General features: G+C 32.9%; 2 protein-coding genes and 1 long non-coding RNA gene across 3 annotated transcripts; all 3 read left to right on the forward strand.

The window, feature by feature from the left end:
- The first annotated feature begins 584 nt into the window (after positions 1-584).
- Positions 585-7,344, forward strand: LOC149797497 (receptor-type tyrosine-protein phosphatase alpha-like). Its single transcript, XM_089960766.1, has 6 exons — positions 585-705; positions 1,654-1,751; positions 3,492-3,611; positions 4,573-4,721; positions 5,255-5,390; positions 7,150-7,344. Exons 1-6 carry the CDS (start codon positions 591-593, stop codon positions 7,342-7,344), a joined length of 813 nt encoding a protein of 270 aa, XP_089816892.1. The 5' UTR covers positions 585-590.
- A 1,139-nt stretch (positions 7,345-8,483) lies between these two features.
- Positions 8,484-11,562, forward strand: LOC149797498 (uncharacterized). Its single transcript, XR_016421528.1, has 3 exons — positions 8,484-8,576; positions 10,325-10,438; positions 11,431-11,562. It is a non-coding gene; the product is annotated as an uncharacterized LOC149797498 (long non-coding RNA).
- Positions 11,563-11,802: 240 nt separating this feature from the next.
- Positions 11,803-13,844, forward strand: LOC149797499 (uncharacterized). Its single transcript, XM_089960767.1, has 4 exons — positions 11,803-11,877; positions 12,217-12,371; positions 13,246-13,381; positions 13,742-13,844. Exons 1-4 carry the CDS (start codon positions 11,803-11,805, stop codon positions 13,787-13,789), a joined length of 414 nt encoding a protein of 137 aa, XP_089816893.1. The 3' UTR covers positions 13,790-13,844.
- The last annotated feature ends 9,623 nt before the right edge of the window (positions 13,845-23,467 follow it).

Raw genomic sequence — 23,467 nt, forward strand, 5'->3', positions numbered from 1 at the left:
TGGCTATATAAACGCCAGTCATCTAGTGGTAAACGAAACGCTTTTAGGTCTTTTCTGCTACTACTACTACTACTACTACTACTAATGCTAATAATAATAATAATAATAATAATAATAATCACAATCAGCAGCAGTAGGAGAAGATGATAATTATTATGATAACAGTTATCATGATATTATGTCAAAGAACTTATTTCAGTGTGCAATTTTAATCACTGGCGCTATTTTCATGTGAAAGATAAGGCCTAATTAAAATATAATTGAAATCATTCATCAAGATTATCACTGGTTTAGAAATGAAAAGAAGCTTTCAGCAGTCAAGAGCTAACATTTTAATCAAAGGCAAATCCCTTTCAAGGTTTCTTGAAAATAGATTTTCTTTTCAAATTGTGTTAAAAGCACCTGTTAGGAAAGTTAATTTCGTCACTGCGTTGGATGCGGTAGACTTGTTGAACGTCATATTCTAGAAGGTTATCTAAGTAGGTCATTACTTTCTTCTGGGATGTAACATGTGGACACGTTAGAATGATGTAAATTCAGCACTTGTTTATACGTCGAAATGAAGGCAAGAAAAGGATTTTAAATTAAAAATGCCGCAAATATTAAATCCAGACATAAAAGATCACGACAATGGTTTATATTTGATAAATACGTTACTTTTCTCCCAGGGTTTTGAGGGCCGGAAGTACTACATTGCTGCACAAGGTATGTACACTCTCGAGTGAGATATGTGGAATCAATGTTAAACAATTGCAACCATTAATAGCGTATGGTAAGAGACACTAGAAATAATTAATGGAGAGTAGTTTGGAATATGCTCGTGTTGTGATGAATATTATTTAGAGATTTGTTATGGAAACGTCGTATTAGCACGACTGAAGCCACACTATTATATTGTTTCCGTTAAGGTTGAATAGATAACTCTTCCAATGAGATAGCTTAGCGTTTTAATTTTTGAATGAATTACTGGAATTAGAAACAAGGTTATGTTTTAGTCCTGCCAGTATATAGTCTGCTTCCAATGCATGTTTAATTAGTGTGTATGATTTACTAGACGGAGTGATATCCTTTAAAAGGGCCGAAATACGTAATAATTTATCATCGCATCACATCTGTCATTTACGTCAATTAAATATTATATTTGAATGGTAAACACGTATAATAAAGCCAGATGATGTCGCAAAGGACATCGTGACGTCATGTAATGCTAGCGGTGTATGCTGTGAATACGTGCATAATATCCCAAAACATATTAAAACGTTAGCATCTTATGGCATTTCAATTAGTTCCATTAATTACATAATATCAGATTTTCATATTAAACATAGACAATAACCCCTCATGATCTCAGAAACAACAATATGATGTAAAATAAGGTAAACAAAACATGCGTACCAGTGATTAAAATACTGTGCGGTGTTTTGAATGAAATTAGTAATATAGTCAAGTTAAGAACATAGGCGTGTATTTGTTTACTTTTTGAATGCTAGTTTTGGTCATTGGAATCTGTTCTCCATGTTAAGAAAACAACAACAGTACATTATCTCCATAAAATTATTGGATTTGACCAATTCTGCACACGTTACGAGAAATATAAAGTCCGCACACCATGTATAATATAAATAAATTAATCTCTGTTAATTTCATTCACAGGTCCAACAAACAAAACATTGAATGACTTCTGGTGGATGGTATGGCAAGAAAAAACCGAGTGCATAATCATGTTGACAAATCTTAGTGAAAGTGAAAAGGTTGGTCAAACTTTAGTCAAATTTGTAATTGATAGAAATTAGCATTTCTTTTAATTTCTTACATGTCTCTGGGGTTGGGTTGCCAATAACATTTAAACGGTAGAGAGCACGTTTTAGGAGTATGTGGGTGCAGGACTTACTGTATGATAATTATACATATTCGAATTTAGACACAGAAATTATGTCTAATTATGTATACATATTTTAATGTCGAAAGTGGCTTATTGTTCTGACCCATGTTCGTTCTTCAACTTTTAGGAGAACAAGTGATGCGGAAAACATTACGATGCTCATATTAACTGGAATCTGAGATGCTAAATCTGGAGCAATTTTTATCGTGTACATATAATTAAAAACAACGTGCGTTATTAAACAAGGAGAATAGCAATAAAAACACTAGCAGGACAACACTAGCAGGACAACTTCCTGGCACTAATGGAATAAAGTCAACAGGTCTTCCCAACTTATATGTAGCATAGCCAATATTGTTCTTGATGTTGGTACTTGTATAATCACAAATAAATACACCTAAATTTGGCCTAAAAACATTTTGATATCGAAGTCTCTGATGGAGATCAAATAGAGAAAAACCAACCGAAGTAAATTAACTTTATAAAACATGAGCAGATATTAGAAGTAGAACATAATTTAGGAATCGATTATCAGAATTTCATGACATCGATTATTTACCTATACCTCTAACAATACTGTGTAAAACTGTTAGATTCTTATGGTGTATCTGATTAGTTCGAGACATTAAAATCGCATAGAAAATTTGTTTCAGGTCTTACTCTGCAGAATATGATGAGGACCTTTTTATTCAAACATTTACCGGTGTTTAATGGTATTTGTGTTCAATATATATCCTTATTTATAAACTTAGAAGGTTCTGGAAGATATCTTGTGGCACACATTCTGGTCTTGTTACCGATTCTTGTTTTTATACAAGGTTGTGGCACACACAATTATTCATTCCTAACTTACGATCAGCCTGTAGATTCATTTACTGTTGTGTTCAGATACAATATTAGAAGGGTTATTTTATTTTAAAATTAATCAGAATTGAATTCCAGAGTGCTGATTAAATTTTGAAACTGTGACACCAGTTCAATTTTTCCTCACTTTATTCAAAGACATTCTGGATTTGTTTATTGTAATACATCAGTCCTGTTCGGTATATCAGTTCAGACTATTGTGCCTTAGCATATGGTTAAATGCATTCGAAAGTTTCTATAATTTTGGACCTGCAATTAAACTTTAAGGTATATTTGGGATATAATTTCAATTCACATACGCTAGTATTAACCGAATCGACTAATTAAGAAACTCCAGTGCGGACGTACCTACACGTATTAAAAGAATCACGATTTTAGGCATGGGGCGCAAAATATTTTGATTTATATTGGCATATTTTATGCTTAGCATTTATTTTTTGGAATTCAGCCAACACTCTTATTTGTCGTTTTCTTGCGCTAATATGAAATGGTATTTACATATTTAGTGTCTGATTTCTATGGTATAGCCAATTTACGAAAACGGAGCCAAAATTTAAAAACTACACATATGCCCTCAGAACGTGAAATGTAAGTTCTCATGGCTTACGTGTACAACGTTATCAGATCTAACTTATTTCGTATTTTGCAGAAGATAATGAACAATTGAGCACTAATCATTATATCAAACAATATTTATGGAAGTTATGTACAAACAATACAAGAGTGAACATCTCTTTTTTTTTAGGAAAAGTGTATCCAGTACTGGCCTGATGAGGATGAACATATGTACGGAAACGTGACTGTTAAAATTCTACGAAATGACTCTTTTCACGATTTTATCAAAAGAGACTTGCAAATAACTGTGGTAAATATTGTGCACGTGTCCTGATGAAGTAACATAATACAGCTTTGTTCAATACTATACAAAATAATCATATGTCTTGAGGGAAATGCATTAAACCAGACTTTTATAGGAATGGCTTTACGAGAGAAGCGCATCTATTCTCGTGAAGCATAAAGCCATGATATTTTCTGCGTTCCATTTTATTAAAGAAGACAAATCAAAAGCATTCGTTAGCATTTAACGGTAACTTGGAACTGTATTTACGTATTTCTCATAAAGAAGTAATATCAGTCATGTCTGACTTTGTCTTGCATGCATAATAATCACTCATTTTATGTCAGACATTTATACTTTTATACAGCCATTTAAAACTTTGAAATGATAGTCCATTCTGTGTCAAATTCTTAAAATTTCTCTGTTGACATGATGAAATGGCTATGTTACGATGACAAGACAGCATGAGATGTATCGTGTCTTTTCACCTCTTTGTTTTGCCTTTGGTTTGTTTGTAAGAAATAAAAATATGGTGCCGTATTTGCAAAATGTTACTACTAATGGGCCGGCCGCCAATTTATCGAAAATACCCACGGATTGTTCCATTTACACACGCCAAAAAGTAGAAACATTTTAAAACTGACAAGTCACAGTAGGAGTTAAAAAATTTGCTACACCATCCGTTAAATATGCTTGACAAATGGCTTTTGGCAAAGAGTATTCAGAGTGCGAAACTTGAATTGCAGCTACGAAGAATTGAAACTAGTTAATTCATAGTATCGTGAAAGGAAGAAGCTACTAAACCTTCAGATACAGAAAAGAAAATACGGATTCTTAGCATCCTCTACCAGAATGGATGAATATATCTGAATTCAAAGTTAAAGACATTTTTAAAAGTACAACTTCAATTTTACAGCGATGAAATTCAAGACAAGAAAACGAAATAAACGCTAAAGCAGCAAGATTAATTCAGTTTCTTTATTGTTAGGGTGAGAAATCAAGGAAGGTCACCCAGTTTCATTACAATGCCTGGCCAGATGAAGATGTGCCGAGCACGACCTGGTCACTTGTGAAATTTTGGAAAGCTGTCCGGAAACACAACACATATGGCAAGGGTCATATCGTTGTGCACTGCAGGTAAATATTATTGTAACAGTGCTTGAAATGATTGAATTAGAACTAAACCAAAGAGCATAAAGCTTGAGTTGTTGCTAGTTATTTGTATGTTTCAAAACACACTTTATTGGATATTTAGGAATACTGAGATTTTCTCTTAAAGCTATATTTCGTGTTACTCATAAATCTGACTATATTTTCAAACATTTATGAACATGATAAAATATCTTACACGTTTCTACTTCAATTTTAACATCGTAGAAATTTCAATATGCATACGTGGTGCCATTGGTGAGAAATGTCAAAATACTAATGTTTTACCCTACCTTTAATTGCACATATATTCTCGCTTCTGTTCCACCTCTTGCTAATAACTCAAATATTATGATAATCTCCATCGCTTCTCTGCTGAAAGAATGAAAAGAATACCGGGAAAAAGTGTTGCAAATAGCTAAATGAGTGAAACAGATTTCGTAGAAAGGAGATGTGGTTCTCAGAAAGCATAAAATATTTTATAGACAGATTTATCTAAAAACAATGTAATCCATATTAAGCGATGGTGTTGGAAGAACTGGGACGTTCATTGCGTTGGATATCATCTACGACGAAGCATGTGAAAAAGGAGAAGTGGCCATCATGAGAAGTGTCGTGAATTTGCGAGAACAGAGGGCAAACATGGTCCAATCTGCGGTAACACTTATATGTTATCCCATTCTTGTTTTTGCTATAGCAGTAAGCGATTTAATACCTGTAATATGATGAATGTTTCGTCCGCAAAATCTCATATATATGCACCTACATCATGAGCCGCATGACTCCAGAGTTTAAAGCAAACAAATTAACTTGTTGGCTGGAATACATGAATATGTTTAGCTATGAACAGGGTTACTTTAAATAGAAACATGTTAATTTGAAGAAGAAAAAAAAAGGTTTTCAAACTTTATTTTAGAAACTTTTGAACAATTAGAGACGGATTATTCTTCATACCATTTTTACATCATATGGAACAATTCTGACACACTGCAGATGCCAGATGTTTCATATTGCTATCTTCCGTTTGTCCTATTAGCAAATCAAACATCTGAACGAAATATGTAAATAGCTTGTCTAATTACTTAGTTACCTATATGCATTCTTGTGGTGTATTCAGACCTTATAAAGACATTTCACCTTGTAAATCACAAAATCCAGCTGGAAACATTAATATATCAAGTTAGCCATGAAAGTGCAATTTTTTTTCCAATCTATATTGATGGTAGGCACAAAGCTTATTTTAAATAAACTGTCAGAAAAGAAAATTTGAGACAATATTTCAGATAAGACAATTAATAATTTAGGTGTGCCATGAGTATCAGTTCCTGGACGATTACTCTTTGTGCTGTACACCTATGGTTTACCAGATCACACTGAGTCTTCCACCACCAATATTATCACATATGACACGACGTTATATAACTTTCAATCAACTGGCCATGCGTTTAAACTAAATGAATCATGATTTAGTAAAAGGAAATAACTAGTGTGAGAACGGTGGTATGACGATAAATGCCACCAACCCAAAAGCCATGATCATATGTAGCAGAGCAAAAGCAAAGCTGAGAATAATGAGTTCAATGCAATGCTAAAATGAATGGATATACAACAGTCTGAACATGATAAATTAGTTTATATTATGAGAAAGTATTGTTTCTGCTGGAAAATGCAAGTTTATATGGTCATTAAAAATGAACAGAGAATGATATTCTTTATTTCATATATGATGCTACGTCTGACTATAGTTGTTGTTCAATCTGAGATAATGATTATTCAGAAAATAGGAAAGATTACTGAAATTTTAAGATGTGCAGCTAGAGTTATTTTTGATTGTGAGTAAGTTACACCATAAACGAATCTTTTTAAAAATCTTTAAGCGGCTTCCATTTTAGCAGACTATTCAGTATCAAAAGGTTTCATTAGTCTGTCAATCCTTCTGTAGATTGACTCCTGATTATCTTAAATATAACTTTAAGTTGGTCGAAAAGATAAACCTGAATGAAATATCATCCATTTTAAGCAGCAATTTATATTTAACTAAACCAAATTCAGAGTTGAAGAAAGAGTTTTGCTCTTTGTTTTAGAAGCAGAAAATGGAAATCCATGCCACAAAAAGTCGGTTGTCTAATGTAAGCTTTTATATCGCTTCTTCGTTAACATAAAAAAGTAAAATCATTTGTATAATTTTGCGTAATTGAGTATTACAAGTCTTTAAGACATTCTTATCTCATGTACCCACCTGTAATGTTTTATAAAATTTCACTAATAATTATTGTATGTTTGTGCTCCTTTGTAAAGCCTTGATTATATTTTATTGTAGCTGTAGACCAATTGAGTTTCTACTTTTTTTAAAAATCATCATCATTATTATTATTATTATTATTATTATTATTATTATTATTATATGCCTCCTTAGAAGCAGTTTATGTTCCTGCATGATGTTGTCGCAGAAGCTCTCGGATTTGGAACAATGCCTGTACTTAAAAAGCAGTTTCCAGATGTACTCAGACATTTAATGGAGAAAGACGAAAATTCCGGACTGACCCGTTTGCAAAGACAATACAATGCAAGTAGTATTAAACGTTCCCTTTCAAGAATTGTCATGCCATGAACAGAGATCCTCGGAGGATCGCTCATGAAATGTGTTGAAAATTTCCAAGATTCTTCGTAAATGTTCATACAGGAATCTTATAAGATTGATATAGATACTTTACTTTATATGTGGTCTTCAAAGGTTGAGAGAATATATTTGAAGCGCGACCTTCAGTAAGCAGCTTCCAGTAAAGGAAACATATTAACTCTTCAGGCAAATTATGTCATTTGTGCAGTGTTGGACCAAACTAATGTATAAGCACATATATATATAAACTTTACTATGATTTTATATTTTTACTAGGTCGATTCATAGTGAATGTGCACAATATATTCATAAATGCGAATATAAATCAATTTGTCTGTGAGAAACTATAAACTGCAAGGGACGGTAAATGTTATAAATGCCTTGTGCATTTATGCAAAAGAGATTCCCGTCTCGTGGATGTATTTTAGCATTCTTTTACTTTGAATGTGCTATAAATATGAGACCGTAGTAAAGTCTAAATGAAACACAATATTAGCGGCGTGTAAAGCTGTAACAAGAAAATATCCGATGATTTTGTCTTTCGTTCAAATTTTCGAGGATTAAACTTGTAGATTAATGTTTGTTTTCTAAGGTCAATTACTGAAACCTATTATCGTATGTCATTCCTGAATTATGTTTGGATACATAAGAAAAAAATATTTGACATATACGTATGTAACTATAACTATTACCTGATGTTTATGGATAAAATCACATATTGATGTAGCTATACCGTTGTGCAAAAACATACAATGCCACATATACATGATTCGGTGAATATAGAAGAAGCTTTTCCTGAAAAACATCTATGAAATTACCAAAAGCGCATTGCATCAAATCTGGTTTGATGTTTGCTTATTGCACGATGGAATATATGATAAATGAAATGTGATAGAAGTACACTTTGAAGGTTATATTTTCTCTATATATAAATATAATTCGCGACATTTCATTTATATTTAAAAAGTGTTTCTTTCAAAAGAATTAAATCAAATGGTTCCAAACACTGTTTCATATAAATACAATAATGAAAATGTCTCTCATTATCATTAGATAATGGATGCAGAGATGTAACTGTCAGTATTTGTAGGAGATGTCATCAGCGGAATAGCTCCTTTAATTTGTTTCAGATTCTGGCGCAAGCAGGCCTAGGACGCGACGAAAGCAATGTGCCGGTCTACTCGAATGCTGAAAGTTTTCAGTCTGAGAACATATGGCTGCCGGTAAAAGATTTATTTTGTTGTAAAGATTTCTTCGTGAATCGGATTTGTTAAGATTTTATTGATGATGTACTTTCTGCAATGTTATCTAATTGCCTAGAGAGACTATTTGTCGTAGGATTAGGAGAGGTCTTGACCTTCTTTAGCTTATTCATTTTGTGACTTTCAGACTGAATATTCCCTTGTTCTTTACAGTAACAACTGTCACGGTATATAAAGACCCAGATGCCATACGTATTTTTGACACACAAACCTTTCCTTCCGATAATTTTTGAATTCAAATTATTACAATGTTATAAATAAATCATGCCATTTGCAGAGATTTAGTAAAGTTGAAAATGTATCTCTGAAGTCAGACATTTCCCCTATCATATCGATGGTTCAAGATGGATATTATACTGCATTATTATATGCTCATTTTTGTCTCCGTTAACTTTACATTTTCAGAATCATGCAGTACTTTATGATACTGAATATCTTCAAATTGCACGCACATAGTGTATGAAGAACTACTTTCGAATCAAATCATTACACTCGTGTAGAAGACGCTTTTTTAGTTCATTTAATTTTTTTGTTGAATGAACTTTCAACGAAGGAAAAGAATGAACGTGATATTCGCAATATCAACAACAAACATGAGAGACGCAGCAATTGAAAATAGCGGTCTGATCATATAAAAAGCTATTTAGGAGAATATTCATACCTTTCCGCAAATAGAATTGTTAAGACTATGGCGATTGCTATGTAGGGTCTAAGCCAATATAGCATAGAAAAGCTTATTGAGGCCAAGGGCATATCTATCAAAGACGTACCATTTTATGTCTATCAAAATACTAGATTCGAGAAAAAAAAATGCGACTGAAGGTTTTGGTAGGAAACTAAAAACCTGAAAGCCAATAATCCAAGACGACGAAAACGTTTTATTAATGCTGAATAAATGTAATGTCACACGACAGCTGCTTTTTAAGTTTCCCCTGTGAGGCTAGCGATAGCTGACACACTGTATGATACAGGTCATAGTTGGGGTCCCTCTGACAGTCAGTTGCAAGTGACAGGGCATCTGGTAACAAGAATGGTAATAAATATACTTACATTTAATTATCTTGAATTTCTTCAGATTGTGCTTACTTAGTTAGTTCTTCAAATCCGACCGACATGTCCTGCAAAACCTGACACACACAGAAGCTGTGCCGGAATTTAAAGTCGCCTCCATTTACAGCGGAAATCCATTCACCTTATTTCACTGAATTGGCCAAATAATCCAGTCCCTCATAATCAGAAAAGCTGAATTGAGTTGGATCAACATAGAAACAACATCCATGCCCATTCACTCACAATATGACTCTAAATTTAAATTTTAAGTAGACCAAAAGGACAATTATTTTTTAAACTGATGTATAGCGCGCGACTAAGTTTAAAGGTCGCTGGACGGAGCTATGTGAGAATAAATAATGTTATTGTGTATTGATAAATCTACGGTTGTGAATTTGTTTTGGAATAAAGTATAAATTCAGTTACATTGTTTCTTGTAATGTCTTATGTTATATAGCCTTAGGAAGTTAAACAAAATTAGCGTGCAATAAAAAGGTTGCTGCATTTGTATGGGAAAATATGAACTTGTGTTTTTCTGCAAAATACTTCACTCCATAAGGTCGTGCTGTATTTTCCAGAAAAACACGTTCGGGTTTTCCGACACAAATCAGTGACCTATAATTAATGAATATTTATCTTTAAAAAAATAATGTTTTCAGAATCTGTCTGGAAGAGATGCCTACATTGCAGTGAAATGTGTCGGAGACGAACGACTGCTAGCTACCATTCGACACAACAACATCAAATATTTGATCACTGTAGATAGCGTTAGTGTAAGTACAGATATAAATACACAATGCGTGCACGTAATACACAAAAAAAAATATCCAATTTTTTTCTTTTTTGAAAATAAGATATCAGTCAGTTATGTGACGATAGGCATACTAAAAATAATGAGATGATGGGTTAGAAGTTGTTTGAAGACATTTTCGTAATATTGTCTGCTTGTCAGAAAACCAGTTTAAAATCGAATCATTAAATTGCAGATAATGTCTGAATTCGTTTCAAAAGGGTGAAAATGCAACATTGTAAATTGTCCCTCAGTATTTTAGAGGAATTAGGTAAAATGAATGATATATGCATTGTTAATAGCAATTCTGCATTTCACTTACCTGACACGCGTTTTCAACTTCTGCTAATTTAACACTTCTTCGATGATTTCAAGACTTTCTTAATAAGCCATCTGATTCATAGGATGTATAAGACTTACCAATATGTTCTATTCGTGAGATTGTGTGAATATTCCAAGTCTTGGTACCATTGTCGATACCACTCTGCATTGTAGTGAGAGTTCATCAGAAATATTTAAACCGAACCTATGTCTATTATCATTAATTTATAATTTAGAAATACGGCATGATAACAATATGGATTTACGAAAAATATTATATCTGCATTCTATAATATAAAGGTTGTCATCTTTTTACAGTGAAACATGTACTACATGCATATTAACTTCGGATCGGGGTTATTTGTCAGGTAGTGGACAAACGCGATCAACGGCAAGACTATAAGTAAAGCTAGTTTGGTACGTAGGATGTGCGAACTATAAACACAACCGGTTCTAGTACCTCTTTCTTTATATATCTATATATTAAATATGATAGGTAGATAAAGCTGTTATTGAGTCACACTTTTGAGAAATGAAAAATACATAGTATGTGGCACATTAGGGTAAAACTGAATGTCGTAAAACGGTTGAATTAACTGTCCCGTCTACATGGTTAGAAAAGGCGTGTCTAAGATATGATGTTTCTATTCCTAGCCAAAAGATGTCTTGTTTTCCGCTGGTGTCAACCAGTCCATAACTGTTGCTGGCTTGAAAATAACATGTAAGGGAAAAGAGGACCTTGGAGTTTTTGAAAGAAAACAATTTTATATCCAAAGCGTCGAAAAGGTACGACATTTGCCATACCAATTAGAGAAACAATGACAAAATTCAAGTAACTTACATTGATAAAGACATTTGTGGGTGAACATATTGATTGACGTAATGTATTACTTTTAAAAGGAGAAGGTGAAGTCTGTAATAGCCTATGGCCTTAGCGTTACCGGATGATACAATTTTTATCGTAAAGATACATAAACTTATACGACAAGAAATGTAAAACTCTTGAAATGAAAGGGAAACGACAATATGCCACATCCTGCAAAGATGTATAACAAGATTAAATATCGCACAGGGATGATTACAATGATATCATATACTCAGGTGCAAATTTGTGTGTTCCTTATAATGGTGAATACGACGAAAGTATTACCGATAAAATAGTATATTATCAATGAGGTGGATATAAAAGAGTTCATTTAAATGCGAAGTAATGTTATGTCGATGTGATTTTTCTGCACATTGTTTTTGTCAACTGTGATCGAAACAAAGTATTTTAAATTTGGTTTTAAATCTGGAAAGTTATTCAGGGGGATAATCTTGAAACGTTTCATATGGTGCTTCATATCTTGCATATTATATGCGACGATTTTAAAATGAATATTCAACTATCGCACTTGAAAAAGAAAAGAAAAAAATAAAATATTCTTTTTCTATATCCAGAGAGAATCTCAAAATCTGACAGTGTTATCGCTGAAAACCTATGAAGAATCGCTTGCGGTAACTTCAGATTCAAACTCTATTTGGTCATTAATTAAGGACGCCGACCAGTGGCATCCAAGTCCTAGTGAATTAAATCCTGTCCTCCTCTACTCCAGGTCTGTATACAGAGTTTCAGCTAAGTAATATATACATTTACATAGATTTCGTCTCATTTGCATAAATCATCTCACATACATGCTAACAATAATATAATATACAATTCAAGCGTATGAGCGCATCTGTTCATCAAATACAAGGGCTCGTGGTTCTTTTTCTTTGTTTAATTGACCTCAAGGACTTGACTCCATACTATATCCTGTTTCCTCAGTAATGTTTAACTTATTACGTTTCAGCCTCCTGCTCACTTTAGCTGAGTATACATAGGGCGGAAAGTATGTCTTTAACTTGTGCATATAGTTGTAATATCATAGTTTTACAAAGGTGATCTTACCATGTTTCCATCACATAGCCTCTAACTTGTATGTTTACCATCATATAGTATTGACATATTCATTCCCCATAAGTTGAAAGCTAATGAAAAACGAGACCAATATTCATTATTACTTTTTATTAATTAAAGGATCAACGTGGTCCTGAGTTGAAGGCTGGCATACGTACAGATCCGACAATATAATTCAAACAAAGCTCCATACTGAATGAGCCCACCGCAAATAAATTCCAGTCACTATCGATCATTGTTCATTACATATCGTTTGTTTCTTAAAAATATTTTGGAATTTAAATTTTCTGTTTTGGATAGAATTTTAGTTATTTCAACTATTTTGAGTTTATCTTGTTTGACTCTCTAATCGTACCTTGACGTTTATGAAGATGTGTTATTATGTTTAAATTAATTTAGATTGAAATTACTTGTAAGGTATAAACCTTGATGAAAATCACACCGATTAATAATAATTACAGATACAGTCTTTAAGAAAACTTTGTGTTGCGTTTAATAAACTCTAATAAGTTCTACTGGTTATATCCCAGATGGGAATTGAACAGGTGCGGACTGATGTACATCTTACTGAATGAAAAAAACAGAATTCGTAGAGATGGAGAAATTCACATCCTGCGGACAAGTGGAGATATGTTAGCAAGAAGTCGGAATCTGCTACCAACTTTTGTAAGAATCTCTTTATATTTTGACTTTGCGATATTTCAAAACGATTAAACAATGTCGAATAGAAATATGCTAGTATGAAGAAATTTGTTATAACGATTCAACCGTTTACTTTTGTGATACTAATATAATAGCAGTGCAAATTCTAAGGTTAATGATAAAAAATGTTATATATCTTTTCTATGCAGATATTATTATTATTATTATTATTACTATTATTATTGTGGGTACAGGTATCAAAACTAATCCTGCTTGTACTACATGCACGCATATGACGACGGTGACAAGAATTATTACAATTAGTATTGTTATACTGAATTTATATCTACTGTATTTAATTATTGTATATACTCATTTTTTCAGGAGCAATATGTTTTTGCTCACAAATGCCTTGCTACCGACGCTTCCTAGAATCTATTTAAGAAAAGACAGCTGAAATCAGGAGAATGAGGGAAATTTGTGATCATCATACTTTACAGTGATTTCATCTGTATATAATATATATATATATATATATATATATATATATATATATATATATATATATATATATATATGTGTGTGTGTGTGTGTGTGTGTGTGTGTGTGTTTGGAAATGATGAACAAAGATTGTTAAAGTTTGTTTTAATAATTGGACTTTTAGAAGGTTTTGTCTATATGAATCTTCAATTACTTTATATCAAAGAGAGTGCGTAATACATATATCCATGTTTCAAATTCCTTGCGGATTTGTTCTGTTTTAGTTTGAACATCTTTGGAAAAACATTCATATCTGCTGTAACGGTAAAGTGCATATGTTTTGAATAAAAGCAGACCAATGTCGAATATCTGACCCCTGATCATTAATTGCAGACAGATATGTCTTGGCACAAAATCATTGGAAACGCCCATACGTATATACCGAATTTGTATTTTATTTCATTTATAATATTATCCTTTGAGTACTATTTACTTATTTCGCTGTATTTATAAAAGGAAATAATATTGTATTAGCTTAGATTATATTCAACAATATATCTGGAAATATGAAAATCAATCTGCAAAGTTCAGTTGTATTAATAACTGAATTCGTGTCTGGTCAAGTCTTAATTTCTTGTCAATATTAGTTGCACAATATATTCAACACTGAAAGTAGAAAACTAGTAAGGAAAGTGACCAATTGCTTTCGTTTGTATTTTCATTATTGTATCGAAAAATCACGTGTTTTTTAGGAATAAATAAGTATACACTCATACATTGTCAGTTTCTTTTGTTATATCTGGACATAAAAAGGCACGCTTTGATACATTGAATAAGACTTATTCGAAATATGTTAGAACCCTGCCCATTCATATTAATACGACTACATTACACTTGTTTTAATCTCTCTCTCTCTCTCTCTCTCTCTCTCTCTCTCTATATATATATATATATATATATGGAATCCGTTTTATATTTCTTCCAATAATACAGATAAAAGGTTTTAATCAAAGTCAGCAATCATTTTTTTAGTTTTGATATTTGACTCTTTAAATATCCCATTTAGATTCAGCTAGAGAAGAAGAGTTACAAACGAAAAAATAACTTCTGAAACATAACTAGAAAAAAGTGTTTTGAGCAAAAGTGGCATGCGCTATTATTTACAGAAATAAATTAAGTTGATTGAATTGATTTAATTAATGATGATATTTTGACAAAAGCAAACGTGAAATTATGTCTTAGAACCGAGTTACAGATATTTGTAAATATAATTGCACGACAACTTTGAAGGCATCATTAGTTTTAATATATTTTAAAATGCAGGACAAATTAAACTCGCGGTATTAACCGAAATATAATTTCCATTGATTGCTTCGCATACCATTTAGATTTAAAGTGCTTGAAAATCAAATACACACAAGCTGTGTCAACACATTAACATAAGGTTTAATAACACACTCATGCAGTGCAAATGATCAAAGTGTGAACCCCAAAAATCCACCCTTCGTCTGAAAGAAAATCCTTTCTCAGTTTCACTTCCACCTAGTCGACGGCTAGACAATGTAAAACACAAAAGAATTAGCAAATAGGATTAGTGTCTCTTGTTTGAAGAGGTCTGAGTGGCCCTGCAAAGAGTCGTCGGAGTTTGTTAAACAAACGCTGCAAACTTGAGTGGTGTCGCATCGCTGTTCTTTTTCACAAACTTTGTCGCACAGTGGGTCCTTAGAGTAGGACTTGTGTAAGACACTTCCCTCTCCAAATACATTCTTCTTTTTAATATTGCTGTGTCTGTTATCCTAGTAACGGGCCACAATACCATCACATACATGATGTAGTATTGAAAAGATGGTAGATGGCTTTACATTTGTTTACATGCTGCTTGAGTTGCTATGAGAACAGGTGGCAGCATAGTAGAATGCCATCTATAAATAATGTGGGATATGTTTGAAACGGATTGAAAAGTTTCACAAATCAAAATGCGCGTTACAAACTTTTGTCATTGGAGTGTCTCTTCCAACCAGAGTAGAGCGATCGCGTGACTTTCTGTCAATATACATGTATTAGTCACCAGCGTTCGTACGAGTTACCTTAGGGGAAAATTTTGAGTACCATACCTGAAACTGGAACAATGGAGACAATTTATGGGGCACGCCTGATGCGAATATATCGTATAATCGGTATAACAGTATTACGACTACAACAGTTATTGAAGCTGTAACCAGTAATTTTCTTAGAAAAGAGGTTATTTTCAATTTATCTTTCACTTATTTCCTCCTGTCTCCCCAATAATATTTGCATTCGACGTTAGTACTGACTTCATCTTCTCCGTTGTTACCACTGGTGTGTGCTTTCAGAAAGTGAAAGTGACGAAAGGAAAAAACTGGAGGATTGTTTTCAACAATAGAAAAAAGCAAAAGCGTTTTTTCAAAAACCAGCAAAAAGAGGAGAAACGAAACAAAAAAGAAGAAAAAGAAGAGAAGAAGAAAACTTTGACTTATTTTAGACAGGAAAGTGAGTAAACACAGAATGCTTTGTGTGTTACAAGACATGTTGGCTGAGTTAAAGTATCTGAGATAAATGTATTAAACTTCTTTAGCTGAACCCAACAGAAAGTGACCTTCAAGATTTCCAACCCTTCCATAATAACCATATTCACCATTAATTAATACTCCATCCAATAACAAAGTAGCAACTGAAAGAGGAGGAGGTGGAGGAAGACCTCGGCATGGAAAGGGACCAAAACTTTTGAATCTGATGATAGCAAGTCTATCTATTTGTAGTGATCAAAAAAAATAGAACGGCCATTTTAAACATTACCTACATCTCTTAGAAAAGAGCTAAAACTCGATGAATGCCAAATCAAATTGGACTTAAATCACGTTCCACATGATTTGATGGTGTGCGTGTGGGAGTGTGTTTAAATATCTTATCAATACGATTTTCTCTAAAGCAAGAGATATCTACGTTCTGTTTCTTTCGTATATTCTCTTTGCATACGAATCACGATGAAATGTCAAGACATATTACTAAAGTCCATTTTCTTTCACTGTGTGTTACTTTTATAAGTGTATTCACTTATATGGCTTATTCCACATCAATATCTTCTAGTTGACCTGCCATTTTGAAATTCGTTACTGTTTCTGTTATTGGAAAATCAAATAATGGAGTTATATGGTATAATACAATTTACTGAATGCAAAATTAGGAAGAAACTCACTTCTCTTGTGATTGTAAATTTATTCTATTGTAATAGTTTTGTCTTCACTCCATGAAACTATTTTTTGTTTGTTTTCCTCACTTTTACATTTCCTCAATTACGATATCAATTAAATTTCATCAGCGTACAGCACTCTTTACATCGTTAGTAGTATCTGTATGCTTTTCTATGAAGGTTTAATTACCGCTTTTGGAACATATGACAATACTCTTTTATTTAATAATAGATTTTTTATTATTTGGTTTGATATGTTTACCATATGAAGTTGGTGTTATTATTTCTTACTTAAATTAACGTGTCATGCACATTATTTAATGTTATGAAAATCATTTTCAATTATACGTACGTTTTGGACTGTTCTGACTTGATACAAAAATAAACTGACAGCATATTAAACCAATTTTCTCTAACAATATTTAGTCAATTTCTTTAAAAGTCCGATGATATCTTCCTGTATTGGTGTGAGACATATATCTAGTATACCACTTAGTGGAGACAATTGAAATTGTATTCTCATTAAACAATTATGTTGTAGAACTAGCGGGATCAACAGATTGTTTTAAATGAATAGTTTCATCGAACAAAAAATATTTAAATAACTTTATCCTTTAGATTTATTAGATGCGTTTTTTATTTTAAGTGAGCATTTTTTTGTCTTTCATTAATTTTATTGTTACAATATTTTCATGTGGTTCACGACTATTAAATGTATCAAAGTGCTTTTTTATTTGGTATCATTAATATACCCATCCATAACATAACATGATAATATACCATCTATAACATAACATGATAATATAATATCTATAACATAAAATGATAATATAACATCTATAACATAAAAAAATGATATTCATCAGTGTTTTAAAATGACGAGAATTACCGATACCTTTCAATGATCATAGCATTATATAGCTATCTTGACCATACTAGTTTATGTATGCATCTTTAACAAAATGTTGTAATTTTTATCAATTTTTGTGTATCTTCTATTTATACATTTATTATGTCATATTGTTTATTTAATTTGTCACTTTGAAACAACATATTTAATGACGTAAGCAATGATATTGAATTCAGTTTGAATTCAGTCTGATGAAGTATTAAAGCGAAACCGGTCACACATTCTACGTATTCGTGTTGTTTATTTTACAATTTATTTATTAATACATGTTTATTTTGTGGATGGGTTTACTGTCATAAATCTTCTACTACTATATATTCACATTTTAAAAACTAAACTTGTAACTGGCAACATTTGGATATTTTTGTGCTGATGTGACATATATAAATACATTCATGTAAACATACATACATACATACATACATACATACATACATACATACATACATACATACATGATTTTATTCTACTGGGCCCCTCGTGGCAGAGTCGTTGACTGTTCATTTTAAGAAATACATTAGGCTGACCTGATCCCCGACCTTAATTCAAAATTAGTAGCAGCCACATAAATAAGTTCTTTTTTATTTTAAAATGATTGGTTGTTGTCAAGGTCATGATGGGACTACGTAATTTACGATGTAAACAATTTTTGTTCATTTTATTTCTTAGAGTAAAATGATTGGTTTCCGTAAGGGTTATGTTAGGCGTACGTGATAGAAGCCAGATTACGTGACCCCCTTTTTCTATTTCGCAATTTAGGGATTTTCAAAACTGTGTTTTAGAACACGATATAACCTTAGTTTCAGAGAAATAATCTCAGTCAGGCTTTTACACTGGAAAGTGTTGTGTCGTTTGGAGTAATTTCAAATTATCTGGATTCAAAAGGATTAATTTTTTTCCTGGAAATATACGTGTGCTCATACCGAATTCTTGAACAAAGAATTTTCAATAATTCAAACACCGGATAAATTCTTGTGTTTCTTCAATGAACTGTAGACAACCACACTGTTTCGGATACAGCACACGTCATCGTCTTCCATCCTGGATTCTTCGTTGGGACTCGGACTTGAAATCACTAAAACATTTCAATATTAGGACTTCTAAAATTTATTCGTGGATTATTCTTGGATTAATTTTGGGTTTGATTCTTAAAACCGTAAGTTCATATTTTTATTTCATCATTTTTACAGCATTTTTCAAGGGAAATAAATTATTTGTTAAATTTTTCAAAGCTTGTTTTTTTCTTCTCACTCTTTCTTGTGCTGATGTTTATTCGAGCCTAAATACATAACATAAGAATTGGGTAGCTTGTCCGGAATTTTTAATTTTAGCTAAAATATTTCAGAATACTTTGTTTTTTAATTCCCCTAGTTTTTGAATGTTTTAGTGAAATCAGCAAGCTTAGTAAAAAATGTCAACAAAAGCAGAAATCTTTCTTTCAAATCCTACCCAAAAACAATTAGATATTTTCAAAAAACATGAATTGATTCAACTTGCCAAAAAATACGATCTTCTAAGTTAAAGGCATCCTTAACAAAACAGGAAATAAGAACTATTTTGGTTCAGTATTTGGTAGAAAGGAATATTTTGGATAAACGTGCTTTGCTTTCGATCAGTAAGTCTGTATCAGACTATGACACAAGAGTAAAGGAATTGGAATTAAAATACAAGATGGAAATGGAGTCGAGGAAGATGGAACTTCAGGAATAAGAAAAAGAGAAAGAAAGGCAAATGCAATTACAAGACAAAAACAGTTTCAAGAAAAACAAGTGCAGTTACAATATGAGAAAGAGGAGAGAGATAGAGAGATAGAGAGAGACAGAGAGAGAGAGAGACAGAGAGAGAGAGAGAGAGAGAGAGAGAGAGGAAAAAACACTTGCAAATGCAGTAAGATAAGGCAGAGAGAAAGAAAAACAAATGCAGTTAGAAAAGGAACAAACATAGTTATAGAAAGAGCAAATGCATTTACAGCTGGAGAAAGAGAAGCAAGAGAGGGAATATCAATGTAGAATGACAGAAATGGAACTGGCAAGTGAAAAGCACGTTCATACATTAAATCCAAATGCAAGTTTTGATCTTGCAAAGAATATTAGATTAGTGCCCCCTTTCAGGGAAAAAGAAGCAGACAAATACTTTACTCGTTTTGAAAAAGTTGCTGAAATTTGAAATGGTCAAGGGAGTATTGGACTAAATTATTACAATGTGTACTCACTGGTAAGGCTAGTGATATTTACAATTCACTGTCAGTTCACCAAAGTCGTGACTATGATACTGTTAAGCAATGCATCCCTAGGGTTTATGAGTTAGTCCCTGAAACTTGTAGGCAAAAATTCAGAAACTATGGAAAAGAAGCTGGAAAACTCGTCTCGAATTTGGTAGAGTAAAAGAGCAGTTATTTGACAGAGGGTACTTAGCCAAGAAAGTTGAACGAGATTATGAAAGTCTCAAACAACTTGTATTACTTGAAGATTTCAGAAACTGTGTCCATAGTGACATTAAGTCTTATTTTGACGAGCATCAGATTGAAGCCTTGGAAAATGCTGCTAGAGCTGCCAATGAGTATTCTTTAACTCATAAAGTTCTTTTGGTAAATAAGACTTCTACTCAAAAATCTTCTGGCAGAAAAGTATTTCGACCTAATACAAGTCCTTCTAAAACTCAAACTGGCACAACTTCTAATAATCAAGCTTCTGATAAGATTGATTCAAGATCATTGTCTCTTCCTACGTGTGCATATTGCAAGGAGAAAGGACACGTTATTTTTGATTGCTAAAAATTGAAAAAGAGGTATCAGAATCAAGATAGACCTATTCCAAATGTTCTTATTTCTTAGAGGTGAACGTCACGGTCATGTATTGAAAGCAATACATTTGTTGGGTCTAATAAACCCCAGTCTGATTTTATTATGGAGAATTACGAATCATTCATATCGAAGGGTTCTATACCCCTCGTGGGTGATTCGGCCAATCCTATCCCAAATAATATTTTAAGGGACACATGAGCTTCTCTCGTTTATTGTCAGATACTTTGTCTTTTTTCCGAAAAGTCTTCTTCTAATGAGAGTGTTCTTATTCAGGGAATGAAGTGCGGCTTTGTTAACGTTCCTCTCCATTGTTTAAATTTGTCATCAGACTTAGCCTCAGGACCCGTGACAGTCTACACAGTGTCTGTTTTACCCGTTGAGGGCATTCATTTATAACTAGGCAACGACGTGGCTGGAGACAAGGTTCTATTTGATCCACTTGTGACTGACAAGCCTTGCTTGGATCAGAAATTCGATCCAATTGAAAAAGAATTCCCTGATTTGTTTCCAGCTTGTGCAGTTACGAGAGCTATGGCAAAGAAACCTCTTAAGAATGATGTTGATAAGGAAAGTATTCCTTTAGCTTACATATCTATTGGTCAGGCTTTTGATGAGGTCACTTTCATTCCTTGATTTGATTAATCAGACGGTATTGATCACAGTGATCCTCTTTTAACTACTCATTCCCTTTATTATAATCATTGTGGTAAACGGCAATCACTTGTCGTCGAAGATGCGAAATCTCCTGATATCTCATGTTTGTTTTAATGGGCCAGTTAAACTAAAGCTACTGAATCTCTTGTCTGTTATTTCATTAAATATGGAATTCTTTTGAGAAAATTGAGACCTCCAGAGGTACCTGCTAGTGATGAGTAGTCAGTGAACTATCAAATTGTAGTTACAAAACCTTACAGACAGGAAATACTTAGTCTGGCCCATTAAACACCTTTGGCTGGTCATTTAGGGATTAATAAAACTTATCACAAGATCTTGACTCATTTCTATTGGCCAAAAAAATCAAAAATGATGTTAGTACATACTGTAGATCTTGTCATACCTGTCAAATGGTAGGAAAACCCAATCAGAAATACCTAAGGCTCATCTACAACCTATTCCTGCATTTGATGAACCATTTAGTAGAATTATGGTAGAATGTGTTGGTCCCTTACCTATGACCAAGTTAGGTAACCGATACCTGTTGACCATTACGTGTGCGTCCACAAGGTTTCCAAAGGCAATTCCCTTGATGAATATAAAATCTAACTAATAGTAAAAGCACTGATAAAGTATTTTACTCAGTTTGGCCTTCCGAAATCTGTCCAGTCTGACCAAGGCTCATGTCTGGAATTGTCCAGCAAGTTATGTATGAATTGGGCATCCAGCAATTCAAATCTTCTGCCTATCACCCGGGGAGCCAAGGGGCATTAGAAAGATTCCATCAGACTTTGAACAATATCATATTGTTTTGATATGGATAAAGATTGGGATGAAAGCATTCATTTACTATTGTTTGTTGTTAGGGAATCAGTTCAAGAACCTTTGAACTGATTTTTGGACACACTGTGCATGAACGATTAAAGTTATTGAAAGAGAAACTTCTTTCTAATGAAGATTCTGAAATTAATCCTCTTGATTATATTTCCAATTTTAAGTATAATTTGTCAAAGGCTTTGAGGTTGCAAGAGCAAATCTGCACTCTACTTAATCCAAAATGAAGTGAATATATGATAAAAACTCGAAGGAATGGAGCTTTCAGCCTGATGATAGAGTCCTAGCTCTCTTCCCCATACGAACAAATCCTCTTCAGGCCAGGTATTTAGGTCCCTACATAGTTGACAGGAAAATAAATAATTTAAATTACATCATATATATTTCTGGGTGGTATAAACAAAAGCAACTCTGTCACATACACATGTTAAATATTGTATATTGAAAGATATAGCCAGGTTAAATATGTAATTAATTTAGATGTACCTGTCCCACTCAGTGAAGATTTAAGTGATGGAATATCATCGGATTCTACTGATACTGAAGTGACCAATCTTCAGAATTCAGAAATTATGAAGGATCTGGACCAGAAACTTTCACATTTGCAACAGCAAGAAATAAAATGAATTTAAACATTTATTATTTGAATAAGAGTACTTATTTCCAGATGTCCCTACAAGAATGAACAAAATTTTCCATGACATTGAAATTGTAAATTCTAAACCTGTGAAACAACACCTGTGCAGGATGAACCCTCTCAAACAGGAATACTTGAAAAAAAGAAATTCAACATTTACTGGAGAAAAATTTTATAGAGCCCAGTAAAATTGCCTGGAGTTCACGATGAATACTTGTTCCAAAACCAGATAAACCTTTCTGTATATGTACTGATTATAGGAAGTTGAATAGTGTGACAAAAACAGATTCATTCCCATTACCAAGAATCTATTACTGTATTGAGAAGATCGGGAATTCCAATTATTTCACCAAATGTTACCTTCTGAAAGAATTTTGGCAAATTCCACTAACGGAAAGAGCAAAGGAAATTTCAGCATTCGTGACTCCAGATGGACTTTACCAATATAAAGTAATGCCTTTTGGGATGAAAGGGTCGCCAAGTACATTTCAACGTCTCATGAATATGATTACCTTTGGTCTAGACAACTGTGATGTTTACATCGATGATGTCACCATCTACAATGACACCTGGAAAGAACA

This window comes from Sinohyriopsis cumingii, chromosome 6 (assembly GCF_028554795.1).
Source record: "Sinohyriopsis cumingii isolate HCF-2022 chromosome 6, ASM2855479v2, whole genome shotgun sequence".
NCBI lineage: Eukaryota > Metazoa > Mollusca > Bivalvia > Unionida > Unionidae > Sinohyriopsis > Sinohyriopsis cumingii.

Excerpts from the sequence above, each read along its gene's own strand:
- LOC149797497 (XM_089960766.1), top strand. The coding sequence starts at position 591 with ATGCCGCAAATATTAAATCCAGACATAAAAGATCACGACAATGGTTTA. Across the intron at positions 706-1,653 it reads GTACTACATTGCTGCACAAG|GTCCAACAAACAAAACATTG; the intron begins GTATGTACACTC and ends TTTCATTCACAG. Across the intron at positions 3,612-4,572 it reads GAGACTTGCAAATAACTGTG|GGTGAGAAATCAAGGAAGGT; the intron begins GTAAATATTGTG and ends CTTTATTGTTAG.
- LOC149797499 (XM_089960767.1), top strand. The coding sequence starts at position 11,803 with ATGCCACATCCTGCAAAGATGTATAACAAGATTAAATATCGCACAGGG. Across the intron at positions 11,878-12,216 it reads CAATGATATCATATACTCAG|AGAGAATCTCAAAATCTGAC; the intron begins GTGCAAATTTGT and ends TTCTATATCCAG. Across the intron at positions 12,372-13,245 it reads CCTGTCCTCCTCTACTCCAG|ATGGGAATTGAACAGGTGCG; the intron begins GTCTGTATACAG and ends GTTATATCCCAG.